The sequence below is a fragment of the Bacillus rossius genome, chromosome 1, assembly GCF_032445375.1.
Source record: "Bacillus rossius redtenbacheri isolate Brsri chromosome 1, Brsri_v3, whole genome shotgun sequence".
NCBI classification, from domain to species: Eukaryota; Metazoa; Arthropoda; class Insecta; order Phasmatodea; family Bacillidae; genus Bacillus; species Bacillus rossius.
The window spans coordinates 235,850,284-235,875,994 of record NC_086330.1 but is presented as its reverse complement, the minus strand read 5'-3'; the positions used below and the strand labels follow the sequence as shown (position 1 = coordinate 235,875,994).

The 25,711-nt window shown below is 34.6% G+C and overlaps 1 protein-coding gene across 1 annotated transcript in view; it reads left to right on the top strand.

Annotated features, from left to right (window-relative positions):
* LOC134546216 (centromere-associated protein E-like) overlaps positions 1-1,388 on the top strand; it is a 207,207-nt gene extending 205,819 nt beyond the window's left edge. The window contains exon 9 of the mRNA XM_063388840.1: positions 1,155-1,388. Within this exon, the coding sequence (XP_063244910.1) occupies positions 1,155-1,388 (234 nt within the window). The remainder of the gene's footprint in view (positions 1-1,154) is intronic.
* Positions 1,389-25,711: the final 24,323 nt, after the last annotated feature.

Genomic DNA, 25,711 nt, shown 5'->3' with positions numbered 1-25,711 from the left:
GGCAGTGGGTGGAATAAATAATATTGAAATATGCAATGGAATGATCCAAGCAGCTAGGCGTGCAAGCTTCAATTGGAAGGAAGCCCTTGAAAAAAAGAATTCAAAAGGAAACCAAGAGGCTATCAAGGTAAAAACTGCCATGGAAACGCTTGTGAAATTAGCAGTCAGGAAGAGAGAACTTTTCTTGGAGGCACTCCAGAAGGAAATTGACATTGAGAAGAAGAAGCTGAAAAACATGTCAACTAATTAGAAGTTTAGTTTCATACTTTACAGTTTGTTAGTGTAAATACTCTCAGAATTTTTCAGTTCTTCACGGAATACAGAGAAATCAATCAAGAAGAGTGTTTTGCAAGTACCTATCTTAAGTGTATGCAATTAGTTTTGTATGTATGTGGGCTTAACTTATGTATTTTTTTCCAGCATTTAGGCCTATACATTTTGATAAAGAAAGCAAACGTTCAATTTTTCATTTTATTTTTGATGTAAGGTATAGGCTACACTTAATTTATAACATTTAAAAATTATACCATTTTGACAAGTTTCGTGGTCACACTTTTGTAGAAATTGTCATGAAAAAGTCACTAATTTTTATTTTTGTAACTAAGTAGACACCCTGAACAACTGAAAAATAAAGCAATGACTCGAGATTATATTTACGGTACTCGGCTGTACCCATCTTAAAATTTGCTGAATCATTCTTCTCTAATGATGATGATAATTTTATATTGGATGTTTCTTTTTGTGTTGTTGGCATACAGGACTTAAGTTGGGAAGTTTAAGTATGTATTCTATCAACCAACTGAAATCGTAAGAAGTTGTTTAGCAAGAACTGGAAATAAATGAAGATTAAAAATGAAAGTTTCCTGTGTATTAACACTGAAAAATCTAGGAATTTCATTCACTCTCTTTGTATTGTCGGGTTTTGATTCTACTTCCCAAACTAACTTATTAAAACTTAACAATTGCTCCTGAGAGCAACGGTGCTGGTCTTCACAAAACTTTAATTTCCAGCATACTTTTACTCACTAGCATTTTGTTTTGATATCTTAAATCAATTTATAATATTTTGACTAGAAAATTTTTAGAAATTAATAATTGCATTCAGTGCCATAAAATAAAATTACAAATGCATGTCATGCTTCGTTGCCCTGCAGGCGCTGCGACGCAGGACTTGGTGTGCCCCACGGATGTCCAGCCGGACCAGCATCTGTAGACCAGTGAAGTGGAACCTGCCATCCATAGCAGAGTCGAGTGGTTCAGACTCTCCGCTTGAGAGGCGGCACAGTTTCAACGTGTCCCTGGAGGACAACACCTCTGAATGTACGTGTTTTAAACTTAGTGCACCCCAGGAAGTGGAGAACATGGCGGAGGTGGACATGGGCCTTTAAGTTTTTATCGGGATTCTCTTGTTTGTACCCGCCTACTCATTCCATCAATGTTCCATTCACATCTGATCATTCTAAATAGGTCTGTGCATGATTCAATCTAAATACACTAGAGTCCCGTTATAGCGAGGTGTCACGGTTCCGGGTTTGATCCTCGCTATAACCGTGTCCTCGCTATAACCGAATTGGACAAATTTTAGCCCCCAAAAATTAAAATTAACCGAAAATAGCATAAAAATTTTGTTTAAACCTGTATAATTGGAAAATAATAGGTTATATTAACGAAATCTTAATTTCTGTGAGCAGATGTGTGAATTCTCTTTAAAACTATACCGCATAAGTACGGATGCGATCACCGATTGCGTCAAAATAAACAGAATACCCTACCACGCCACGTAAGTATAGCATCTCAGCCCGCGGCCGACGTAGCATTGTCCTGCTGTCTATTGTCGACGCGGGCAGTCTGCTGGCGGCCATGTTGGTTCGGGATGTTGTTAACAGGTGGTGCTAGTGTAGCGCGACGATTTAATTCCTTACAAAAAAGCAGGAGTGCGGCTGCGGCAACGCACGTACGCCTCAAACGAAATAATCGCTGGAAATTTATATTTTTTTCATTTAAAGAAACCTGTCAACTTTTTTAGAAAATTAATTTGGGATTAAACTCAAACCATCACCACCCCTTTCCCGGACAGATACCCCAACAACTGACCGAAACAAAAGTTACAAGAAAACTGCCCTAGCGATTCGGAAATAAATACGGTAGTGCCTACTAGAGGTGTAAAAGTAACGAAAAAATGTGTGCCCGTATGTATTCGTTACTATAACAATTAGTACTCGTTACTATCGTTACGTTACTCGTTACTTCTGATACCGCATAACAAGCTATGTTATGTTGTAGCAACGAATCCAGTCGTATTGTGTACGCGTTCAGTATGACGTCGCGTAACTAATAATAAATAGAATATAAACAATTAACAATATTTGATAGTTAATAGTTTTTGTTAACCAAGAAACAATTAAATCTCATTAAAGCGGCTTTTTAATATTATCTCTCTTAAGATAACAACCAAAAAAACGTGAAAATACGCGATTATAAAAACAAAAACATACATATTTCTAATTTGTAAAAAAATACTTTCTTACGTTGTTTCTGTTCCAATCTCAAACTTTGTCTACACACTGCAGACGGCACAGATAACTAATGGAAGTTTGATAAAATAAAGAATGGATGGGATTCTATTTTTAAAGCCACGCATTTAGGTGGCGACTGCAAGGCTGAAGAATGTGACAGGCATCAACGGCAAGATGTCTAGTGGCGAGCGAGAGGGCATACACGGGAAAATAAAAAAAAAATGTGACGTTCGAATGATAGTACAGGTCTTGTATTGCAAAATAAAAACGGCAATATCTCCTAAAGTATTTGGAATTTATTTCTCCGCCGGGTTTAATGAAAAGAGGAAGTAAAAGAGCGTATGATAAAAGAGTTTTCGGATTTTTAACATTTTTTTTTTCCTGCAAATTCCTCTACACTACATATTTACCAAAATTGGTTTGCTTTCAACCAGGCAAAATAAACTTATGTCGAAAATAGTCTCTTCATTCATGTTGTAATTGAAGGAGACTATTTAAATTCCCATGCATAATATAAAAAATATAATGTACAAGTCTAGTCAAATTACGTACGCATTTAACATTTACAAAAAATTGTGCATGACCTCGGTGGTAAGCGAGTTTTCATTGGTCAGCGAGCAGCGCACAGCGCACACGCACAGAGAATATTAAAAGTTGGTCAACTTTCTGTGCGTCGATCCTGTGCTATTTTCCTGTGCGTATGCTGTGCTCTAGTGTAGGTGGCGCAATTCAAAAACTTCGTTTCTATTTTCTGTGCGTGTGCTATTTTCTGTGCTAAATCATTTGTAGGCTAGCCTTTATTATTTACAATCGCTACGTTAAGCAGGGTTAATTTTGTTTTCGTACCCTACGTACTTTATTTTAAATAAACAGTAAAAGAAATGCGCTTTAGTGTGTAATATTTTAATGATTAAAAACGTAATCTTAGAAAAACATATTTTGGACGTTTGTTATTTTTGTATTTACAGAAAGAGAACGGCGGCCATTGTATCATAGTTATCAACATCTTAAATTATTATGGTACACAAGATTACCGTTTAAAGAAAATATTACATTAATTCTGAGACTTCATTTTAAAATCTACAGTAGAACCCAGATTTAACGAAGTGCTATGGTTACCGAAAATGTTTACTCTAAATCGATGTTTCGTTAAATCCGATTTACCGATTTTCAATGACCCCCGCACTCATAATCGCGTCCCTACGTTTCCATATCGTAGACAGGGTCGACGCTGATATCTTGTGCTGCCGTGCTATCTCAGACTTCGTCAACTTTACATCTTCAACGTCTTTTAATCTCGCTCGTACGGCCCCCGGTTCGTAAGTACACCTCGGTCGTACATACAGATTTTCAGAAACCGTGAAAAATGAGGCATAAAATAAAAAAAAGTTTAAGAATATGTAAAGTGTAAGAAATGCGTTAAAGTTTATTAAAATACAGTCGCAACCTGCAGCGTTTATAACAAATACGAGCTACATACACATTGCGTCACAGTAAAAAATAAAAAAAATGGCCGCAAATTCATGGTAAATTTCCGTCAATAGCGCGCCGTACGCGGAGAAAGGTCATTGTACTCGGTCAGCTGCTGTTACGGCGCGGCGTAGCCGCCGGCTGACTCTCTTTGTTCGCTGAGCTGCGCAGCACTTATAAAAAACGTATTCCAAAAACTAAAACACCGCGCACAAAGCTCTTACCATTGAATATATATAACTTATAGAAGTCTCGAGGGTATAGGATTTATTATTCCAATTTTCTGATCCAAAACTGTGGTAGTTGTTAGCTCCGCCGCTAGACAGCTCTTCTTTCCACAAGAGGGTACTCGTAGTTACCAGCTTCCACGCCAGAGCGCTGTAGCGTCGCTTTTTTCAAGGTCGTGCGCGTAATTCTCTGTCTCACTCTATCGAGAGGCGGTGCCTTTTGTTGAAATCCGAGCGCTTATATACGGGCGGGCGCAACTGAAATGGAGTACGGCCACCGAAAAAAAAAGTGCAGTTAAAAGATGCCAACATCAAAAATTAAGTTTTAATTATAAGAAAACTACAGAAATTTCTTAAACGTAATAACGTAAAAAAAATACTGACCTTCGTGGTTCAGAATTTATAAAATGTTGTGTTAACGGAGTGGCGCATTGAGTAATATGGCAAAACATAATTTGGAATAATTCTTGACAACGTTGTATGATTTTGGTAGCTATGAAACAACTATGGCTGCGATGACTGTTCAAACGCGTGCACGTGTTGTTATTGGTAACTGAAACTAATGTTATGATGTCATACTTTGTGGCTATGCAGTTTATAATTTTTTTAACATAAGATGAAGCATTTTTACATAATGTTTTGGTTGTTTCGTAATTCAAAATAAATAATCTTAAACGTTATACGGTAACGAATGACCACAAAAAAAAAATCAATTTTGCCAACATAGATTTGAAAAGTTAACGATTTACTATGTTAAGTTGCTTATAAACAACGCACATTTCCCGGATCTCCAAAGAAAATAAGAGTATTTGTTATAGCATTGAGTTGCCACTCTTTATATTCCTTGCTTTGAGGTTAGATACACAAGTTATGCTCGTAAAAACGATGCGCAAGTATTTTGAATACAAATATATTTTCTTTTAATAACCGAAAGGTAAATATTATTTCCATGAAATATAATACAATTCTTTAAACACAGACAACATATAAGAGCTTTTTTTTGTTTATTATTCCATATGGCGTGATAAATGTTATATTTTAAAAACAGTTTGTGGATTTTTAATATAAAATAAATATTTATTTTTGACATCATTTTAAGTTGTTCAAAAAATTCACTTTGGTATGAATTCAACCAAATTCATGTTATTAAGGGCAGAAAATTAGAAACTACCAAAAAAGACTATCTACATTGCTGTTTTGTGTAAATCTGTGCACGGACTTAGTAAGTGATATATTTATAATTCCTCATTTTAGCAACCCATTTTAACACAAGAGAAAAAGGATTTTATACTAAAAGTTATTATGTTAAATAATTAATTAGGCAGGAAACATGTATGTATAATCTATTTAAATTTGCATTTGAACAGTGAATATTATTTTGCAATAATAAATAATTTTTTATCATAGTATGTTACGGATGAAAAGTTTGTATTTCCATCTAATCAGAAGTATTATATGACACAATTAATTAAATTGCTTTACAAATTTTTATTCACATGAAAATTATTAAAAAGTGGTTGGGAAGTTATATAAATATACAAAATCAAATCATTATACATACAATTTTATTATCTTAGTGAATTTAAATTAATTGTGTCCCAGTGACTACTGCGAAGAAAAAAATTCTTGCGAAAGGTTTCCTCGTAATTGAAATTCGTCAGAAAAAATCAATCTCTCATTTTTGTTGACATTTCTGACAAGTGGTACGATGAAATTTTAGACTGGCAAATGAATTTTGTGAAGCAATAAACAAAATATCACATTCGTGAACTACAAATGTATAATTGTTTTTATTTTATAATAAAAGTGTATCTAATTACCCATGTCTTTGCTCACGTAATTTCCGGGTATTGCTGATATTCTACCATTTTAAGAAAAGTATGTATTAAATGGAAAGATTTTTGAAGAAATATACACAAAGAACTGTCAAGTATAGAAAATATTTAATAAATAAAAATATTTTTACGACTTATTTTTAATTGGTTTAGCATAAGCCTATTTTAATTTTTATTAAAGTAGGTACCTACCTTATTTTCTATCTCCCGATTTAGTAACTTTGAGAATATATTTTATTTACCTTGATGAAATCTTATATTTTACCTTGATGAAATCTTAACTCTTTTTCATCTGACGAAGAAGCCAATTAAAAAATAAACTAAGACTCGCTCACTTATTGTATGCTAAGACTTTGTCATCGTTTTAAATTACTGTAATTTTTTTTAGTTATAGTCATGCTTAGGATAATAACATAATATGCCTTATTACGCATACATTTCAGTATTCATGAAATCAATGCAATTTTATTTGAAATTTAGAGCAGTTACCAAATTTCTTATCTCGCATATTGATTTTTTGGTATGGCTAGTATTACTTAAACTAAATTTTTGAATTTTCACTGATGTACTCTTTTCCCTTTTTTGTGATTTAGAAAATATAGCAATATACGTAAACCAATTAAACCAAAATCATCCTGAATTTTTATTACCGAAAAAAGTTAAATACAAAAAATTTTAATATTGAATTTATATATATCTTGCCAATGCTGATTTAGTGGGTTCCATTGTTTTTTTTAAAAATAATATCTACCCCTTTTACTACTTAATATATAACGTTGAATAAGAGAAGGTAGTTTAAGGTATGTTGATTTTCCTATCCAATATCTAAAAGTAAATTTGTTTTAATCCGAAGATTTATTTATATTTATTAAAACCACATTTACAATCTTTTGTCCCTTAAGAAAAAGAATTTCAGGATGTAGTAAAAAAATTGGTGGATTTTCCATGTTTATAAATCATAGTGCATTGTTGCATAATTTTCCTGTGATATTTTCAATATACCACAGCTGTCTTAAGATTATATTTTATGTACATGCACAAGAAATTTCAATATAACTAAACAACTAAAAAGTCAATTTTAACTCACATACACACATGATCAGAGAAAACTAAGTACAATATCAATTTCAAACGTTAATTACATCATCAAATTAGAATGTAAAACTCTTCTTTCGAAGTAGGTAACTTATTACTTCCATTCATTCTTATCGATAAACATTCACCGTGCCATGTAGTGGTATTTGAGAAAATATTGTATTTAATATCTTTGATTAAGTGAATGAATGGAAATCTTTAAGAGAGTTAAGTAGACCCCACATCTTCAATGGATTATGTTCACATTTTTTATACTTACACAAAGCTGATAAATATATACAGTACTGTAAAATTGATAATACAGTCAAACTTCGTATAATTAAAAACAAAAATTGACCCAGTAGACAAAACATATAACTATTTAAAACGAAAACTAAAATGAATGGTGAAAACAATTCACTGAATACAAATAAAATATACTTCACTAGAAATAATAACACTACGAGAAAATATTACTAAATTAATTTTGTGGTACGTTAAACCTGTTAAGTGTTCTTTACGGAAGTATAATGAAAACTTTACCATCACTGGTGTGATCATGATTTGAAAAACGATGTATAGTGTTTGTGCTAGACTCTTAGAGACAAATCGCATTGAATTGCAGTTTTAAGTTGAACACTCCGTGAAATGGTTCACATTGTTGCATCATTGGTGTTTAATCTTTTTAAGTTTTGAATTTTCCTTCATGTCGCTTCTTTTTCGTTTAGTGTCGCGTTCTTGTCTGGAGATCCACTTTACCCGATTAAATATTTGACAGCGCACTAAAGTCCGCAATAGAAAATCTTTGTGGTCACGGCACGTGTCAAACCACGTTGGGAAGGCAGTACTGGTACACTCTTTTATAACATTCTCGATCAGGGAGGTGAGATTTTTCTTAAAACAATGGGCTTCGTAATATTTACAAAAAATTTCTAGTTGAAAGGTCGTGACTTCAGTGAGAATGTTGGACGCTACAGTTAAATGGTTTTCTTCGTAATTAGGTGGTTGAAATTTTTCTTTGCAAATGTAGTTCTTATAATAGTTCAAGGCTTTCTTCTTCTGACTTACATTAGTATTTTCTGTTAACACTTTTTCACAAGACAGGCAACGGAATTTGTTCAAACACATTTTGGCAGTGTAACCAGCTAAATAGTGCACTGCACAATCTTCCAGTGTTCCACTGCTCTCCTCAGTAGTTGCGTGTTCTTCACAACCTTAAACAACAACACGGTTAATGAATATAAACAAGCATTTAAATTACGTATCTGTAAATAGTTTACCACTAAGACTGTCCCATAATAGAGTGAATGTTTCGAATCTTACATCTAAATTCCCAAGTTTGAACTAATTTAAGTACACAAAATAAAATATTTGATACACCTCAACCCAAAATTCACTGCATGATTTTGCATGTTTCATTGTAAGAAAATCACTAGATGTTGTAAAACAGTAAAATTTACCAGTGCATTACGTTTAGTAGTGGATGAGCATGAGCTCTTAATTTTTTATATTTCCCACTACTATAAGACATTTTTCGTTTTTAGGACAATTTCGAAGGTAATTCTGCCTGTTGCAGTCGTTACCATGTTCCGACTTCCGGAAACTTGTTACTTAGTTCTTTCTTTTGATGACCCTGAGACACTAAAAAAAAATGGTTTAGCTCAAAAAAATATGTATACACTTTTGGAAGAAATTTATATAGGCCTATATAATTTGTGAAGAAATTTATATACTTCTTCCAGAATTATACATAATATCTTCAGATAGAAAATTTCGGTCGAGTTCGATAATGGTCAAGGAATAGAAATAAAAGAAAATGTCTATTAAAAAAACACGAAATATCCTTCAGTATAAAAATATTGCATTCGTCTCAATTGATTATACTTCCTCAAAGAAGTACGATGTACAAAAATGGTTTAAAGAACAGAAAAAATTATAACCCCGTTTATTTGTAACAAATTAAATCCGTTCAAAGTTGTTGTAAACTTATTAATTATAATCAAAAACTTTTGTGTGTTTTTTTTTTACATGGCACACCTTTCTTCAAGGGGTGACCAAAATGAAGTCTCAAAACAAATTACAGTAACTCCTTACTAATTACAGTTTTAAATATATTCAAAGTTATTGTAATCCTTGAAATTATTATACAAAACTTTTGGCTTAAGACCTAATAATAAGAAAATGACACGACTTGAAGATTGTGTCACATGTGTTACATGCTTGTTAGTTTATCTTATAGTTACAAGAATGTACAGAATTATTTAATCAGCTATTCTTACCTGAAAAATTTGGATCCATTACGATTTCAGTTTGAATTTTTCTTACATGAAAATCGCTTGATATTTCCTTGTATGGTCTGCAGACTGTTGCTAGATCATCAGCATTTGTACAAAAACCTATTAAAAAAAAAGGAATTAAAATTGTCATTGTATATGACTCTTTGATATTTTATATAGGTACTTATGCCCAAAAAATGTAGATAATTGAAATAAAAGTATAAACGTAATTACCTCCTGGATTAATCAACGTGTTGGTGGTGGAGTCACTCATCTTTTCATTTTTCGTTGACGGTTTCGAAAAAAGTAGCACATTTTCATCACCGTCGTCCTCACAATTTGCTGACTGGGGTGGAATGGATAACCTTACCGACATATTATGTTGTAAACTTTGTCGGAACTTCTGTGCAGAAGGATTGCGTCCATAACCACACCGCTGTCGCAGTACAGAAAATAAATTTTCCAGAGGATCTTGTTGAAGTCTTGAAGTAAGAAAAAAATAAACTCCTTCCTTTCAGAGATCCTCCCAGAGCATCAAAATGCTCCTTAATGTAAGGCGTAGATTTTTAAATGTCGGAGGGAGATTTTTTTTACTTCTCAATGTCCATCGACGTAACCAAGCTATGTCTTCCTCCATATTATTTATAAAAAGGGTATTTGTGCACGAAATTGGTTGACGGTGTGGGTTTGATCGGTGCTTGATTTGCTATTTAAATTGTCGAAAAGGTTGTTCATTTTTTCTACAAATTTTGCAGTCGCTACAGTTTCTTCACGGTTCTTGCAGTTACTGTCTGCAGTGGCATATGCCATAAGTGCTGCATAAACTGAATGGCTGAATATTTGTGCAGCTAACTTGACACTCATTTTTTCGAAAGAGTTGGGTCTGACATGACGCTCACTCAGTTTTGGTACTGCCCTGGCAAGTTTATTTTGGGAGTCACTGCAAGCCAAATTTGTAATGGCTCTCCATGTTATTATCTGTCCGTCGATTAAAAAGTCATTCGCCATTAGATTATTTCGCACACATTTTAACAGGTGAGGAGCATCGTAAACAACAAATATTTTATGTTCTCTGAACATAAAGAAGGGGGTTTCTTCACAAACACCAAGATGTTCAATAACTTTTTGGTTTGAAGTACCCTGGTCGCAAACTATGGCACGTACTTTCAAACCTATATTTATTAATGATTCTAAGACCAAATCCATTAAAATCATCAAATCAAAATATTTGACGGTTCCAGAAGACAAATAATAAGAAAATGGCATTTTCCATGAACACAGAAGGCCTCTTAACATGAACACAAGAGACTGCGAAGCAAGTAATTTGCTTCGTCCTATTTCACCAAGATCTTGTCTTCCCTCTTCTTCATCGTTTTTTGTGTTATATGTGAGCCATTTTTTGATAGCCATTTCGTCGAGCATCAGTACACATTCTTTTTCGTGCCGTGACATGGAATTTACTTTAGTTCTCAACTTTTCTGTCACCTCATGAGTGATGCCAGGTGCAAGATTCATTACATTGATCCACTTTCTTACAGTTTTTTCGCTAGGAAGTTTGAACCCTTGTTTTATCCATGACCGATAGAGTGAAGGTGACCTGTAAAAAATTGACATCGCAAATTCTTTTTCGTCTTTTTCCCAAGGGACTCGTTTTTTGTGGTTTATTTGCATTTTTAATAAAGTAAATGGGGGGCCGGAAACATGTTCGTTGAGCTGTAAAAGTAAGTCACATACAGATAATTTTTTAGATTTATTTTTTACAAACTGGAGTTGGCTCCGTTTACTTTTAAGCATCAATACTTTCTTACGAAGCTTGGCCTTAAGTCGTATTTTCCTCGGTGTATCATTATTGCTTGCCAGTGTGGTAGGATCACTAGTAATGAGTGATGCTGCTATTTATATATCGTTGGAAAAAGTATCACATATTTGGGATTCATTCAAAACAAATTCTGATGTATGACATTTGGAAGGGCTAAGTTTTTGTGTTGCGTCGTCATGTTCAGTAATCATGATTGTTTCTTGATCTCTAGAGTTTTTTTCTGTACTGGGATTGTGCATATTCGGAATTGCAAAATAGTTTAAAGAGTTCTTCAGTTCATTTTTGAATTGATTGGTATCGAAATGATCAGCACATATAACAATGTGTTAATGAACTATCTGGGAGTTCCAAAAGCTTGTTGTTTCCACTCCTCAAAATCCACTCGAGACATCTAAAATAAGAAAACATTTTTCTTAAAATTAATTCTATTTGTGCCGCATAAAAAACTCAATTCAATTTTTTGAACAAAAAGGATAGTGTTGTAACACCTCGAGTTTAAATGAGTAGGCTACCCTACATCTTAGAATATCGAAATAAATGTGTTATATAATATTTTTTTGGATATGCAATAAAATGTTTTAATTTAAAGAAAAGTTGCTTATGACTTAAGTAGTAAAGGCAGTATTCAATGCATTTTAAAAAGATTTAACTACGTTTTAAAAACAAAATTCTATATACTGGTATGTTTGTGTGGAATAGATTTTCCCACTATGTTTTTGTTTTTATTTTTATGCTGATAAATTCTCTTACAAAGTATGTACTCTGGAAAATAAAAGCACTTTATCTCACAGTCTTCTTTGACAGTGCCATTAATCTACTGACATTAAAATATTGTACTTAATAAAAAAAATTCATGTAAATATATCATACATAATCACAAATAATTAAATATTTATTTGATTTATTAAGCAATTTAAGTAGTCTATTCCTAAATTAATTTTTAAACACTTGCCTAAACAAATGCATCTGTTGTAAAACCGACGATGTGGGGAATAATAAGGTAAAACTACTTTTTATTATAAATTACACTGAAAATTATTTAGTGTGGTCGGTTGTAGTCAAAACTAAGTCCTAAATTATTTTTCAGGGTAATTAAAACTCATTAAATAATTTAGAACATATATTGCATACTTACCTTTTTTCACTCGGCATATAACTGATAAAGTGAAACGAAAGTATAATTCAAAACTTACCGGTCTTTGTCTTTCACTGGAAAACGGAACATTGATATGCCCCGTGAATAGTTCCTCTCATTCTGAAAGCCTGTGTAGGCACATTTCTTACCCTTTAGAATGTTGGACATTCTAAAACTACCAACGCGAAATATAGTTTAAATAAGTATTTTACATTTAAAATAAAACCATATTTTGAACGGAACACTGACTATTGGCCCAAAACAAAGTTTTAATAGCTAATTTTAACTTCACTTGGGTACAGAATCCCATCACTCAGTGATTCCCGTGGCTAGCTTCTTTTGGGATTTCATCATTCTCAAACGATGGTAAGGAAAGCTCCTCTTCAAGGTCGCCTAAAGATGCTGATAAGACCTGCCGGGTAATTTGAATCGTTGGTCTGGGATTTTCGAATGGGCCGGGGGGGGGGGGGGGGGGGGTGAAGGATGATGTCACGACTGGGCTGGTTAACCTAGTTCTGCCAAATACCGCCAGGGGCGTATACGGCCGATACCCAAAGATGAAAGCGATCGCAGCGGCGGAGCTTGGAACTACAACAATTCTTCTGAGAAACCGGACAGAAAATTTAACCTGGGCTCGCGACTTCTATACATTATATATATTCAATGCTCTTACTGAGAATAATAGAGCTGTAGCAAACAGTATGTATTCGGTACTGAGTAACAGGTAGCGCCATCTAGTAACGAGTAACGAAACGTTGCACACGGCTGCATCTCGTTACTCACATTTTTCGTATGTTTTACGCATGCGCGCGCATATTTGATGAATTTGCGTTACATAGAACCATGTTTGTTTATTAAGTAAAGTATAATTTGGAAATTCGTCGTCAAAGTTTTTTACTGTTTGTTAAAGGTATTGTGTGTGTAGACAAAGTTTGAGATTGGAACAGATACAACGTAAGAAAGTATTGTTTACAAATTAGAAATAATTTTTTTATTATCGCGTATTTTCACGTTTTTTGTTCTTATCTTAAAAGAGATAGTATAAAAAAGCCGCTCTAATGAGATTTAATTGTTTCTTGGTTAACAAAAACTGTCAATTATGAAATATTGTTTATATTTTATTTATTATTATATACGCGACGTCATACTGTACGCGTACGCAATACTACCCGATTCGTTGCTGCAACATAACATAGCATGTTATGCTGTATCAGAAGTAACGAGTAATGTAACGTGATACGATAGTAACGAGTACTAATTGTTATAGTAATGAACACATACGGGTACGCTTTTTTTAGTTACTTTTATACCTCTAGAGAATAATGATAATGGCGTATTGGTGTGACGTGGTCATAAGTTGAAAAAACCTGGAGGATGGGAAAGGGAATTTTTGGAAACGTGTGATTATTGGCTAGCACTGTTACTATGCGGGCGTGTTTGGAAGATAACGTGGTGAGTCAAGCCAGGCATAGTAGGGGGGGAGGGGGATGCGGACAAAGAAACCCTTCATGACGTCATGTGTTGCGGACAGTCTATCTATCCAGGCGCGCGCAATGGCACGCACCTACGCAATTCAGTTACAGCACCCGGAGTTTTTAAGTAATTTGAACAATTTTTTTTAATTTTTTCGTATTTGGACAGATGATGCAAAGGCACATATTAATATATAGTACCTCCATTCTATTACTGACACCACATAGTGTAATTTTTAATAAGATTCCATTACTATTTACTTTCATCTTTTGGAAATCTATATTATTATTTTAATAAATTGGTGTTTTTTGATGGTTCCTGAAAACCTTTACGTTAAATCGCTGTTTTCGTTAAATCCGTGTTCGCGATATGGGGGTTCTACTGTATAATGATCACTGTCGCATATAATATATATGGCTGCTAGATACTGTCAGAAATATTTGATTGTGCTGAAGATAGTGAGTTGTCCTTACAGAATGGGAAAAAAAAAAAACGTAAATAATCAGGATAGACGAAATTTCGTGACATATCGCGGATTTCGCACAAATTCGTTTTATTTCGTGTTTTCAAGCGGTTTTCGGTGTTATTTCGTTTTATCGCGCATTACCATATAATCGTGCCTCTATGTATAACGTGTATGAATCAACCATAAACCAGCCAATATTGCAAATAGGTTTTATTGTTCTTGTTACTGTTGGTATGTACCGGTATTTGTTTATTCGTGTCACAACTACAAGTTGCCAACACTGGTGCCATTTTGTTTTTCCTGTGGTAAAAGAGTAAATAAAGCATACTATGGTAAATAACCATACGGCAAAATTGCTGTTTTTACTAATTGTTTCTGTAAATACCACATTTTACAAGCAAATAAAATTACCGCAGCCTGTTAAATAAAGTTCAAAAATAAACAGACCGAGCTTTTAAAAGCTATGTGCTACAAGTGACCACATCTGTGTACTTAACTTAAAATATGATAATGTTATTAGGGTTAAGTGTGTATACTAAATTTCTAAGTTGGAAAAATTAGTAATTCCACGTAAGTACAGCATAATTTTAGGTAAATGAATTGTATATCTGATAACATTTTTATGCCATAAGTGATTCTCCTTGAAATGTATGTGTTTAATTATACTATTTTGGCTAGTGCCCCATTATAGGCCGACTCTAGATTTCAAGGTTGACAAAACTGGCCAAAAAGGTTGGCCTATTTTCGAACCAATACTGTATGTAGGTTTGTAAGATAGGGAGGAAGGAAAAGGATATTTGTTTTCATATTTAATTGCAATTGGTCAAAATTGACCAATGTCTGGAGTAGTTTGAAATACAGTAGACTCCTGGTCATCGGGGGTAATGACTGGCAAGGGATCCATGGATACCAGAAAAATAGTTCAGGAATGTAAAGAAAAATGAAATTTTTCTATCCCAACTATCTGGACAAACACTTTATAAGACCAGTCCCTCAAATTATAGCCCTTATTCGCAGGGTGGCCACTCACCGGGAAAACCGGGAAAACCGGGATTTATCAGGGAAATCACGTTGATCGGGAATTATTAGGGAAATGTCAGGGAATTTTTTTTAAATCCGAGAATTTTTTGTGTCATGAATATTTCCGCAGAGCTGCCAACCATTACGAATTTTCTGTAATTATTACGGATTTAACACAGAATTACAGAACATAGCTGGTTTATTACAGAAACGAGGCTTTGTGCTGCTGGGTAACGGAAAAAAATTCCATTTCTGGTGTGCGTGTTTCGTGAACGCAGTTCGAATACATCACGTGGTTGCGCAGATAACGGAATTAATAAATGTGTGCATGTACTGTCGAAATAAGTAGATTAATTCTTGTGTTTTGTAATTGAAATGGTACGGTATTACGTCGGTTGTACGATACAACTAGTACATATTCTCGGACTTTTCGTTTGTTAGCTACTGACATTGCGATAATTTTTGTACGGTACTTTGGCTAACCTGTGTTGTGTTAATTACTTTCTTGAAAGCCATTTTTTTCATCAAAGTGTTTTTGTCGTGTCTACAGACGTGAAACCATTTTATGTTGTTCGATAGTGTTGTGTTCTTGAGTGCCGGTTGTAGAAATGAAGCGTGTGGCAATAAATGTGTATCTGGGGCAAAAAAAAAAAAAGAACGTTATTCTTCAGAACTTTTGACCAAACTATTCAAAAGAATGGCCTTGCTTGTCATTTTCAAATGTTTTGGAACGCCACACATTTTGTAATGTATGCACGTGTAACTTTTTGATTGCACATGGTGGAAGGGATGACTGTAGACGGCATATTGAATCAAAGAAACATGCAGAACATTTTAATGCCATGACGAGCAATAAATATATGTCGTCGTTTTTCGCTACATCTGAAGAAACGAAAGTAACAAACACAGAGTTATTGCTTAAAATTTTTTTGGTAGAACACAATTTACCGATAGCAGTAGCAGATCATTCGGGTAATTTATATAGAGCTATGTTTCCGGACTCAAAAATTGCAAGGAAATACAGCTGTGCGAGATCAAAAACATCTGCCTTAGTGGAGTATATGGCTGGTGAAACTAAATTGAAACTTTTGAATCTTTAGTAAGTGGACCATTTGCTTTAGCTACAGATGGGAGTACTGATTGTAATGCAGTGAAGATTTATCCATTAGTTGTTTCATTTTTAAATCAAACACATGGTAAAATTTGTACTGTACTGTTATCCCTTGTTGAGAGTACTAAGACTAAGAATATTTCACAACTAGAAATGTTACACTTCAAAAATGAATGTAAGAACAGTTATCAAAAGTTGTGTGAAAAAATGTTTGAGTGCTCGCCACTGAAATACCCCATTACTAGGGACAGGAAAAATTTGCGGGTTCAATGACCTGTAGGATGAACTCCATAGTTCTGTGTACTCTCGGTCAAATGCCACCCACTCATTAGCTGCTTGCTGTCTTCTGAGACGTCCCAACGTAGCAGCCTGAGATTCGATAAAGCTTTGGTCGGGTGTTTCTCATTGGCCCAGAGTCATCCAGGTGAATAGTGAGCCAATAGCAGAGGCAGCACTGAGGTATAACTATTTGTATTTTAGCCTAGCGCGAAATGAATTCGCAATTTTTTCCAGTTTCTAGACATAAAACAAAATACAGACTGCAGGTCATTGAAAGGGACGCTATAATGTAAAGTGACATATTTAAAATGTATTATGTTATTTAACGAACTTCCGTATGTATATAATGAATAAAATACAACAGGGTGCTAAAATGTGATTAATCTTTTTCTTTAATATTATATTATTTCATCAAAAGTATGTTTTTTTTTTGTAATTGTAAATATCAGGGAAATTTTGAATTATTAATCAGGGAAATCAGGGAATATTTTTGGTGACTGTGAGTGGCCACCATGTATTGTTCCAGTGAAACTGAGCGCTAATCAAAACAGCGATACTATTATACGGTTTTTCCATAAAAGAGTTTTTTTAATCAAAATAATTGTTTTTCCAAATAGAAAAGTGTGATTTATAGGGATAGTGATTTTTCGTTTTCGCGAAATAGATGCAAAAATATGCTAAATTATATATTTTCCGCTCTAATATCCGAAATCTGGACTATTCCGAGATAAATGCAAAATCAAGGTAAAAAACGTAGATTCGTCTTCACTCTACACAATTTATTTACAGATTGTATTTCTTTTCAGTTCTGCCCCCCCTACAAACTATCATATAGTCTGGACCCCCCCTACAAATGGCCATATGGGCGCCCTTGCCGTGAGCATACGTAAAATCGTGGTTCTAGTACAGTAAAACTCTGTTAAGACGTTTTTCAAGGGACTGGATGCTAAAAACTTCTTAACGGGGAAGACTTCTTACAAGGGAAATACATGGTTAAAATTCAGTCGCTATATAAAAACCAAATTTACTCATATAACATACTGTATTAACTATAAAATTACACTCGCCTATTATCATCAGCATACTTGGAAAACTATACAATTACATCAATAAACTTGAATTATATACACTGAATTAAATGTAATAAGCACAATAAAAAACTTATTAAAACACTAGCAAATAAATTACTGTTTTGAAAAATATTGTCAGCTTTGACTGTTTTAACACATTTTCCGACTGACGCAATACAAAATTGTCAAGTTCCCACAAACTCTTGCTCACACTATTAGGAACATTTTGTGTTCCATGCACAAATAACTTCAGTTTGTCCAAGTGGTCAAGTGCTTCAGAGTACGTGAAACCTCGATTTTACGTACACTCACGGTTCTCCAAAATTTGTCCTTACGACCTAGTTGTACGTACGAACCAGCGAGGCCAAATTACGTCCATTTGTTACAACAAGGCACCTCGTCCGTCCGTCAAAACATTTTTCGAAATCAGTGTAGCCAACAAATGCGAACTTTAATGGTCTAATGTCAGAGGAAATGCCCAAATAAGCTAAATATTTTTGGTGATCCTGTTCACGTTTGAAAATCGTACAGAACTCGTGTTCCCGTACATAAAGGATCAGCTAATCTTTAGAAAAATTTTAAGTTATTACAATTCAACGAGTTTTTCAAGCCGCAATGCATATACAGTAGAACCATGTTAATCCGTGACGTGCTAATTCACGAATCGGATAATCCGGGGCGATTTAAAAGTGCAGAAAAAAGAGAAGTAAAATTTGTCAGCGCTTAAAATTAACGTCACGCGGGCTGGCGGCCGGCAAACACTGCAAGCCATCGCGTGTAGTCCAGGAAACCAAGACTTAAAAAGGCACAAACCTGTGAAAAATTTGCCCAAAGCTGAGTTTTTGTACAGTGGTAGAGTTGATTATGCTTTATAACATACCGAAAGTTTACTGCTGTAGACCTTGTGCGTATCAACTAAAATTTCCATTTAAGTCCTAGGTGACCAACTTACATCAGTCCATAAAAATGCTACCTATTTATACAGTTTTTAGTTTAGACTGTCCGTAAACTTACCAAAATAATCTAGAAACTCTAATACACCCATTAATGATAGAAAAAATTTAATTTTTTTTATTATTTAAGATATGATATAAAGCGATTAATTCACAACATATATTTTTTTTATCTTTGACACCCAGATAAAAATACGATTTACACGGATTTGAAGAGCCCAATGCGAAAAAATGTCTAAATAAATGTTTTTAATTATACTTTTAGCTTTAAGAAAGTATATTTATAAAGAGTCTAGCATAATCAGTTGGCTCATTAAAGCTGCCCGAGCGTTTCAGTGTACTGCGGCCGTACTAATATTTCACGGCCGGCGGGCTTGGAAACACGCTGCGTACTGCGACACTTAATAAACTTGGTCTGATTTAGGGATTACTTAAAATATATTTAATGCATATGATAGGGTGTATTCATCTTACATCTATTGAGATATACATATTCTTTTTTATTATATGAATGATTTTTGATACAATAAAATTAAAAATAAAGAATTTCTACTTGGAACTTGTAAATCAAAATTCTAGAGGACCTCTGGTTTTATGTGTGTGTGTTCGTATTTTATTACAAAAATTTTATAATTAAAAATTATTTTAATTTCATAAAAATATAATTTTTTTTATTTCTAATACATTATATTATTTTAGAACATAACTATGCAGATGTAGCCTATATATATATATATATATATATATAATTGTATAAAGTAATTTTACTACATAACAATTGAAGAAAACGATACACCGTAAATGTACTGAGTTTTGTCACTATTACAACATAAATTGTATGATAATATTATTTTGTCCAGAAAATAAATAAAACATAAGTTGTGTTGTAAAATGTATTGATAGAATTACATATTTTGTATTTTTTTCTAAGTTAATTTATTGGAGTGCTGCGCCTAGCTGACTTCGTTGGATTGCTAGTGGCAAAGAGCGGTGGTGGATGTGTTTGCAAGAGTTTGACCGTATTTTATGACCCTAGCTGTGAGAGGGTGTTCGTTCCAGAAATCCTAATAGTAAAGAAAAATAGCCTTTTCTCTGTAGTCACGTACGGGTCTGCTATTCGCGCAATATCGTCAGTTTATCACAACTTTCCGGTAAGTTCGGTCGTTTCTCGGTTAGCTCTGGTTTCACCATAGTAAACGGAACAAAATTTTGTCTGTAGTTAATTCATGTTCCTATTACCGTAGCAGTATGGCGTTTGAGAATAATAGCGTTTAAACTTTGAGGTGTTTATCACAATTACCATGTAGGACATTCTTTTATATTACTTTGGTGCCAATATGTGAAACGACTTAAAAAAAGTATTTAAGTTATTAAATTTACGAAACATTTTTGTGGATCATTCCAGAAATTATCATTAAGGCCTCAACTGCTCATTATTGGTGTGACGCACAAGGTTAGCGGCAGTAAACTTTTCATGTGTTACTAAGAAATGTATATTCTACTACTGTACAAATTTTCGGCTTTGGGATAATTTTCTTTGTTTCTTCACAGCGAAATTCGTCCCGACCCGAGCCTACTTCGGCAACCTCGCAGTAGTATACACTACGCGGCTCGGATCGCTTCAGTGGTCAGACTAATTGTTTGAGACACTTAAAAAATATACCAATTTAAAGATTAATAAATATGCAACAACGTTTACTTTAAGTGATTTCCACGTTGGGCTCTTTAAGTTTTAGTTTATGTAAAATGTATTTATATTACCTTAAAATTGAATGTAAGTGAATTCGTTAAATTTAATGATTTAAATGGTCTATTTTATACAAAGATGTTTAAACTTTATACTTTTTATCACTTTTATCAGATAGGGCAATGTTTCTAGATTATTTTGGGTTCCATACTGTCAGTGTACTCAAACTGCATTTGCAATATCCATTATTGTGGATCGTTACATAAAATTTACATTTTGGACTTAACTGCTCGTTTTTGGTGTGACGCACAAGGTTTGCGGCAGTAAACTTTTCATGTGTTACTAAGAAATGTATATTCTACTACTGTACAAATTTTCGGCTTTGGGATAATTTTCCATGTATTAAAAACCTTTGTTTCTTAACAGCGAAATTCGTCCCGACCCGAGCCTACTTTGGCAACCTCGCAGTAGTATACACTACGCGGCTCGGATCGCTTCAGTGGTCAGACTTATTGTATGAGACACTTAAAAAATATACCAATTTAAAGATGAATTAACTTGCAACAACGTTTACTTTAAGCGATTTCCACGTAGGGCTCTTTAAGTTTATGTAAAATGTATTTATATTTCCTTAAAATTCAATGAAAGTGAATTCGTTAGCTTTAATGATTGAAATGGTCTATTTTATACAAAGATGTTTAAACTTTGTACTTTTTATCACTATCCTCAGATAGGGCAATGTTTCTAGATTATTTTGGGTTCCATACTGTCAGTGTACTCCATAAACTGCATTTGCAATATCCATTATTGTGGATCGTTACAAAAAATTTACATTTTGGAATTAACTGCTCGTTTTTGGTGTGTCGCACAAGGTTTGCGGCAGTAAACTTTTGACGTGTTACTAAGAAATGTTCATTCTACTACTGTACAAATTTTCGGCTTTGGGATAATTTTTTATGTATTAAAAACTTTTGTTTCTTAACAGCGAAATTAGTCCCGACTCGAGCCTACTTTGGCAACCTAGCACTACGCGGCTCGAATCGCTTTTGCGGTCGGACACATTGTACCAGGCTCTCAACAAATAAACTAATTTAAAGTTTAATAACTTTGCAACTACTTTTATTTAATGTTTTCACATCGGGCTCTTCGTGTTTATGTAATACGTATTTCCTTTTGTGCCTTTTTTTTTTTCATAACACCTCTCTTCTAATATTATTGAATAAATAGCATATTTAGTCAAACTTAGTGGAAGGTTTTTAAATTTAATCATTGAGAATAATGTTTTGAGTAAGTTTTGGTTTGCTATTGTGAAAGTATACTATAGTTATTACATTTGAGTGCCATGTTGTTGAGTGGTAAATAAAGTATTATTTGGGACTTCTCGTTTTTGGTGTTCCGTGCAAGGTTTGCGGAGGTAAACATTTATAATGTTGTTAGAAAACTTTAATGTTACCAATGTTTTAAATTTCAGTTGGGAGCAAATTTTACAAAGATTAAAAATCTTCGATTTCGTGGGAGTGAGAGTGGCCACAGCGCTTGCAGCTGTGGCTCTGTCGCAGTGCGTAGACGACATTGATAAGCTCGGGAGTCTCTAGTGATCCTATAAATTAAGCTAGACTTTTGAGAGATATGTCCCTGTAAAGCTTAAGAACCATACAACAACTTTTGTTGAAGAAATATTTGCGTAAGACCCTTTATTTTTATGTGAATTGTCTTTTTATTGCCTTGACTGATGTAAATAAACTTATTTCATTAATGAAACTTTTTTTTTCTTGCCTTTAATATTAACACTTAGAACTTTATTCGTTATAAATGTGTGTAGTAGTGCTTTAAGATTATTTTCATATAGCTATCGAGAGTCTGCGGTAAAAAGTGCATAAATGGGAAGCATTTTAATGAACTGCTGCAAGTCGCTGTCATCTAGGACTTAACTGCAAATTTTCAGTGATACGCACAAGGTCTACAGCGAGAAACTTTCGGTATTTTATTAAGCTTAGTCGACTCTACCACTGTGCAAAAATTCAGCTTTGGACAAATTTTTCACAGGTTGAAACCTTTGTTTCCTGGGCTAGTGGGCCGCCAAACTCTGCAACGCTGTTTGTACCGACCCTTTGTGTCGCCCCCCTTTAAGCTGTCATATTTGTCACTCTTTAAACTTGAGGGGGATGTCCTGACTTCTGCTTCTTGTCTCCCTTTGTTTGAATGTTGTTTCACGTGCTGCTGAGTTTCTTTCCGCCCGCCAACGCACTGCAGGTGCCTGGCGAGTGACGGCGAGTGACTTGTCTGGCTGGAATTCGCCTGGACGAAGAGTGGGCGGAGGGAGGGGTGGGGCTACCCAATATTTATGTGTGCAAGGTCAGCACGACCTTATCTTTCTCTCTTCGGCTGTTGTAAATGACCGTGAACTAATGGCTAGGCGATGCCATATTTTTTTAAGCCTAGACACTAATTCGAAGATGGCCATCACCGCCAACTGATTATCCGTTTTTTTTTTTTTTTCAGGATTGCAACTATCCAGGCATCGGCAGGTCCCAATTAACACGAATAATGTTCTGTGATTATCTTGGTCCCGACCATTACGAATTAACGGGGTTCTACTGTAATGTTAACCAAACTGTGAACAGTTGAACTAACAAAAACAAACTCCACTGACTTGTATTCGGATAACAATTGATTGGCGCGACCAACGATAGTTATAAATTTCATCCGTTCGTCCATCAAAAGTATGTTTTCCAAGCTTTTGACGGACGGACGAAAATTTTCGAGCTCTCTTATTTGCTGCAGGTCACGTGATTGACAGACGGATGACGGACGGACGGAGGCGACGGGCAATTGTAAACCTGGACTCCCAATCATCCGTTTCATCCGTCCATCACCCGTCCGTCAATCACGTGACCTGCAGCCAATCAGATGGCCCGAAAAATTTAGTCCGTCCGTCAAAACCTGGCCAAGCTTTAGCTTTTGACGGACCAACGGATGGTCCACCGCCTTGTTAAGTCTATCTTCTTCAATACGACTTTCCGAAAACAGTCTTTGATTTTTTTTAATTTGCAATATATAGAAGGCTGTGTCGTATTGACCGATTATTATTGTCATAAAAACGGTAAAGATTGCTTATGAGAAAGAGCTTTTCGGAAGAAATGCTGATAAATTACGTCCGGGAAAGGGAGCATTTGTATAATATATATAGCCGGGATAGAAATAGCTTCTTTCTGTTTCTTGTGACGCAGTAATAAAAGAAGCGTAATTTTATTTATTGCTGGCATGACTAATGTTATTTTTAAGACGGCACCCGTTTAATCCACTTGTCAAAGCAAGGTTCCCGCCTGTCAATTTATTAACACATTCATAAAAACAAAAGTTATTTAACCCAAGTAAATTATTTTCACCAAATGTTTACCTACAATTGAGAAAGTATGTGGCGGAAAGTTGTAGCACTGATATTTTAGAATAGTGACGGACGGACGGATGAAGCGGATGATTGGGAGTCCAGCTTAACTCCGGCTTTAGTCACGTGTTAGAAAATGGTATGTAGATGGAACAGCGGCTCAGTCAAGCAGATGATTGGTCGCAAAATACACTTGTAACGGCGTGTGGCGCAGGTATTGACGATTGTGTGTGTTTATCATTCGTCAGAATTTATGCCTCAATGAGGGAAATGGTGTGTTGATGGAACATCGTCTCAGTCAAGCAGATGATTGGACGTAAAATACACTCGTAACAGCGCGCAGGGTGTCGCGCAGGTTTCGACGATCGTGCGCGTTTATCATTCGTCACCAGTTATTACTCGAGTGGGGAAATGGCGCACAGATAGAACAGCGTGTCTGTAACAGCGAGTGGCGTAGGTTTCGACAATCTTGTGCTGTTCAAATTAACTCATCATTTTTAAATACATGTGTAAATTTTTTTAATTAACTTTAAAAATTGTTCAAATGCTTAAAGTTAATGTTATTATTTTATATTTTTTCTACAAACGCGGAACGTTATATGCGGGAAGCATATATAAGCACATGTTATGAAAGGGAAAAATTAACATAGAAATATATGGAAGTGATCAAGGGAATAATTTTTTGAACTTAATAAACGGTAAATGTGTTACGCGGGAACGTCTTAAGTGAGTTTTACTGTATTATTAAAATGTGGAAACTAACAAGTTCTAGTGTTGTCACAAGAAACGAACTCGAACCCAAATTTATTGACACGAACTTGAACCGAACTATTTTAAAGTTTGGTTCGAGTTCGAAATTTCGAACGTTCGTACAGCCTTATACTCTTGAAATGTCACACGCAAATGGAAACTTATCAAATAAGCCTAGCATAGCAATTATATATTGCGTCTATTAAAAACATGAGTTTAAAGAATTTAAAACATTTATCCAGGACTCTTTTTGGTCATTACATATTTTGGATTGCTACATCTAGTCACACACTAATGTTAATTGTTGCTGACACCACATAACACAGTACAAACAATTACTAAACGTCCAAAATATTTTATCGGCACAACTACATTGCCAGTTCACTATCTAGCACTAGCGGCCGGCCGAGGTCGACGTGCGACCTTAAAGATAAGGTGTAGCGCTGTAAGCAACTACCGCGTCTGCCATAAAAGGCAAGTGAATGGGTGTTATGTGTTTTACGGAGGGGAAAAATGAAAGGGAGGAGGGCATCGTGTTGTGAGGTTGTACGGGCCAGCAGATGTTTTCCTCATAACGGTAGTTCCGGATAACTGGATGCCGAATACACGCATACACAGGGGAGGAGTACAGTTTAATAGACTATTATAATTACATCGTAAAATGTTATTGGTCCCGAAATGTTTATATCAGTACGCAGTGTAACATAGTTACAATTATTTGTAAGTGAGGACTATTTCAAACTTTTGGGCACGGTAAACGAATCTTACGAGATGATATAGCTTCAATTATTTAATGTGTACTACTTTTTGTGGTGAAGCCTTTTTGTACTCTTGTTCTGTTTTGTGCGAGTACATTACAATAATAGTAATTTTCACCGCGACTGATACTGGAGAACATTGTAAAAAATTTCACGTGTATAAAAATTTCATAAATACACATGAACAGATGAATATAAAACAAATTGCAATGACTACTAAGGTACTATTCCTTAATTTGTGGTATCATATTTGGCTTTCTACTAAGATTATGCTTTATTTCAAAATAAATGTTGACGTACTTTATATAGTAAATTTAAAATACTTATTGGTGGAAAATAACTTGAAAGTTTATGTATTTTGTCGCTCAAAGACTTGTTGGAACCTACAGCTTCGAAGAAATTCG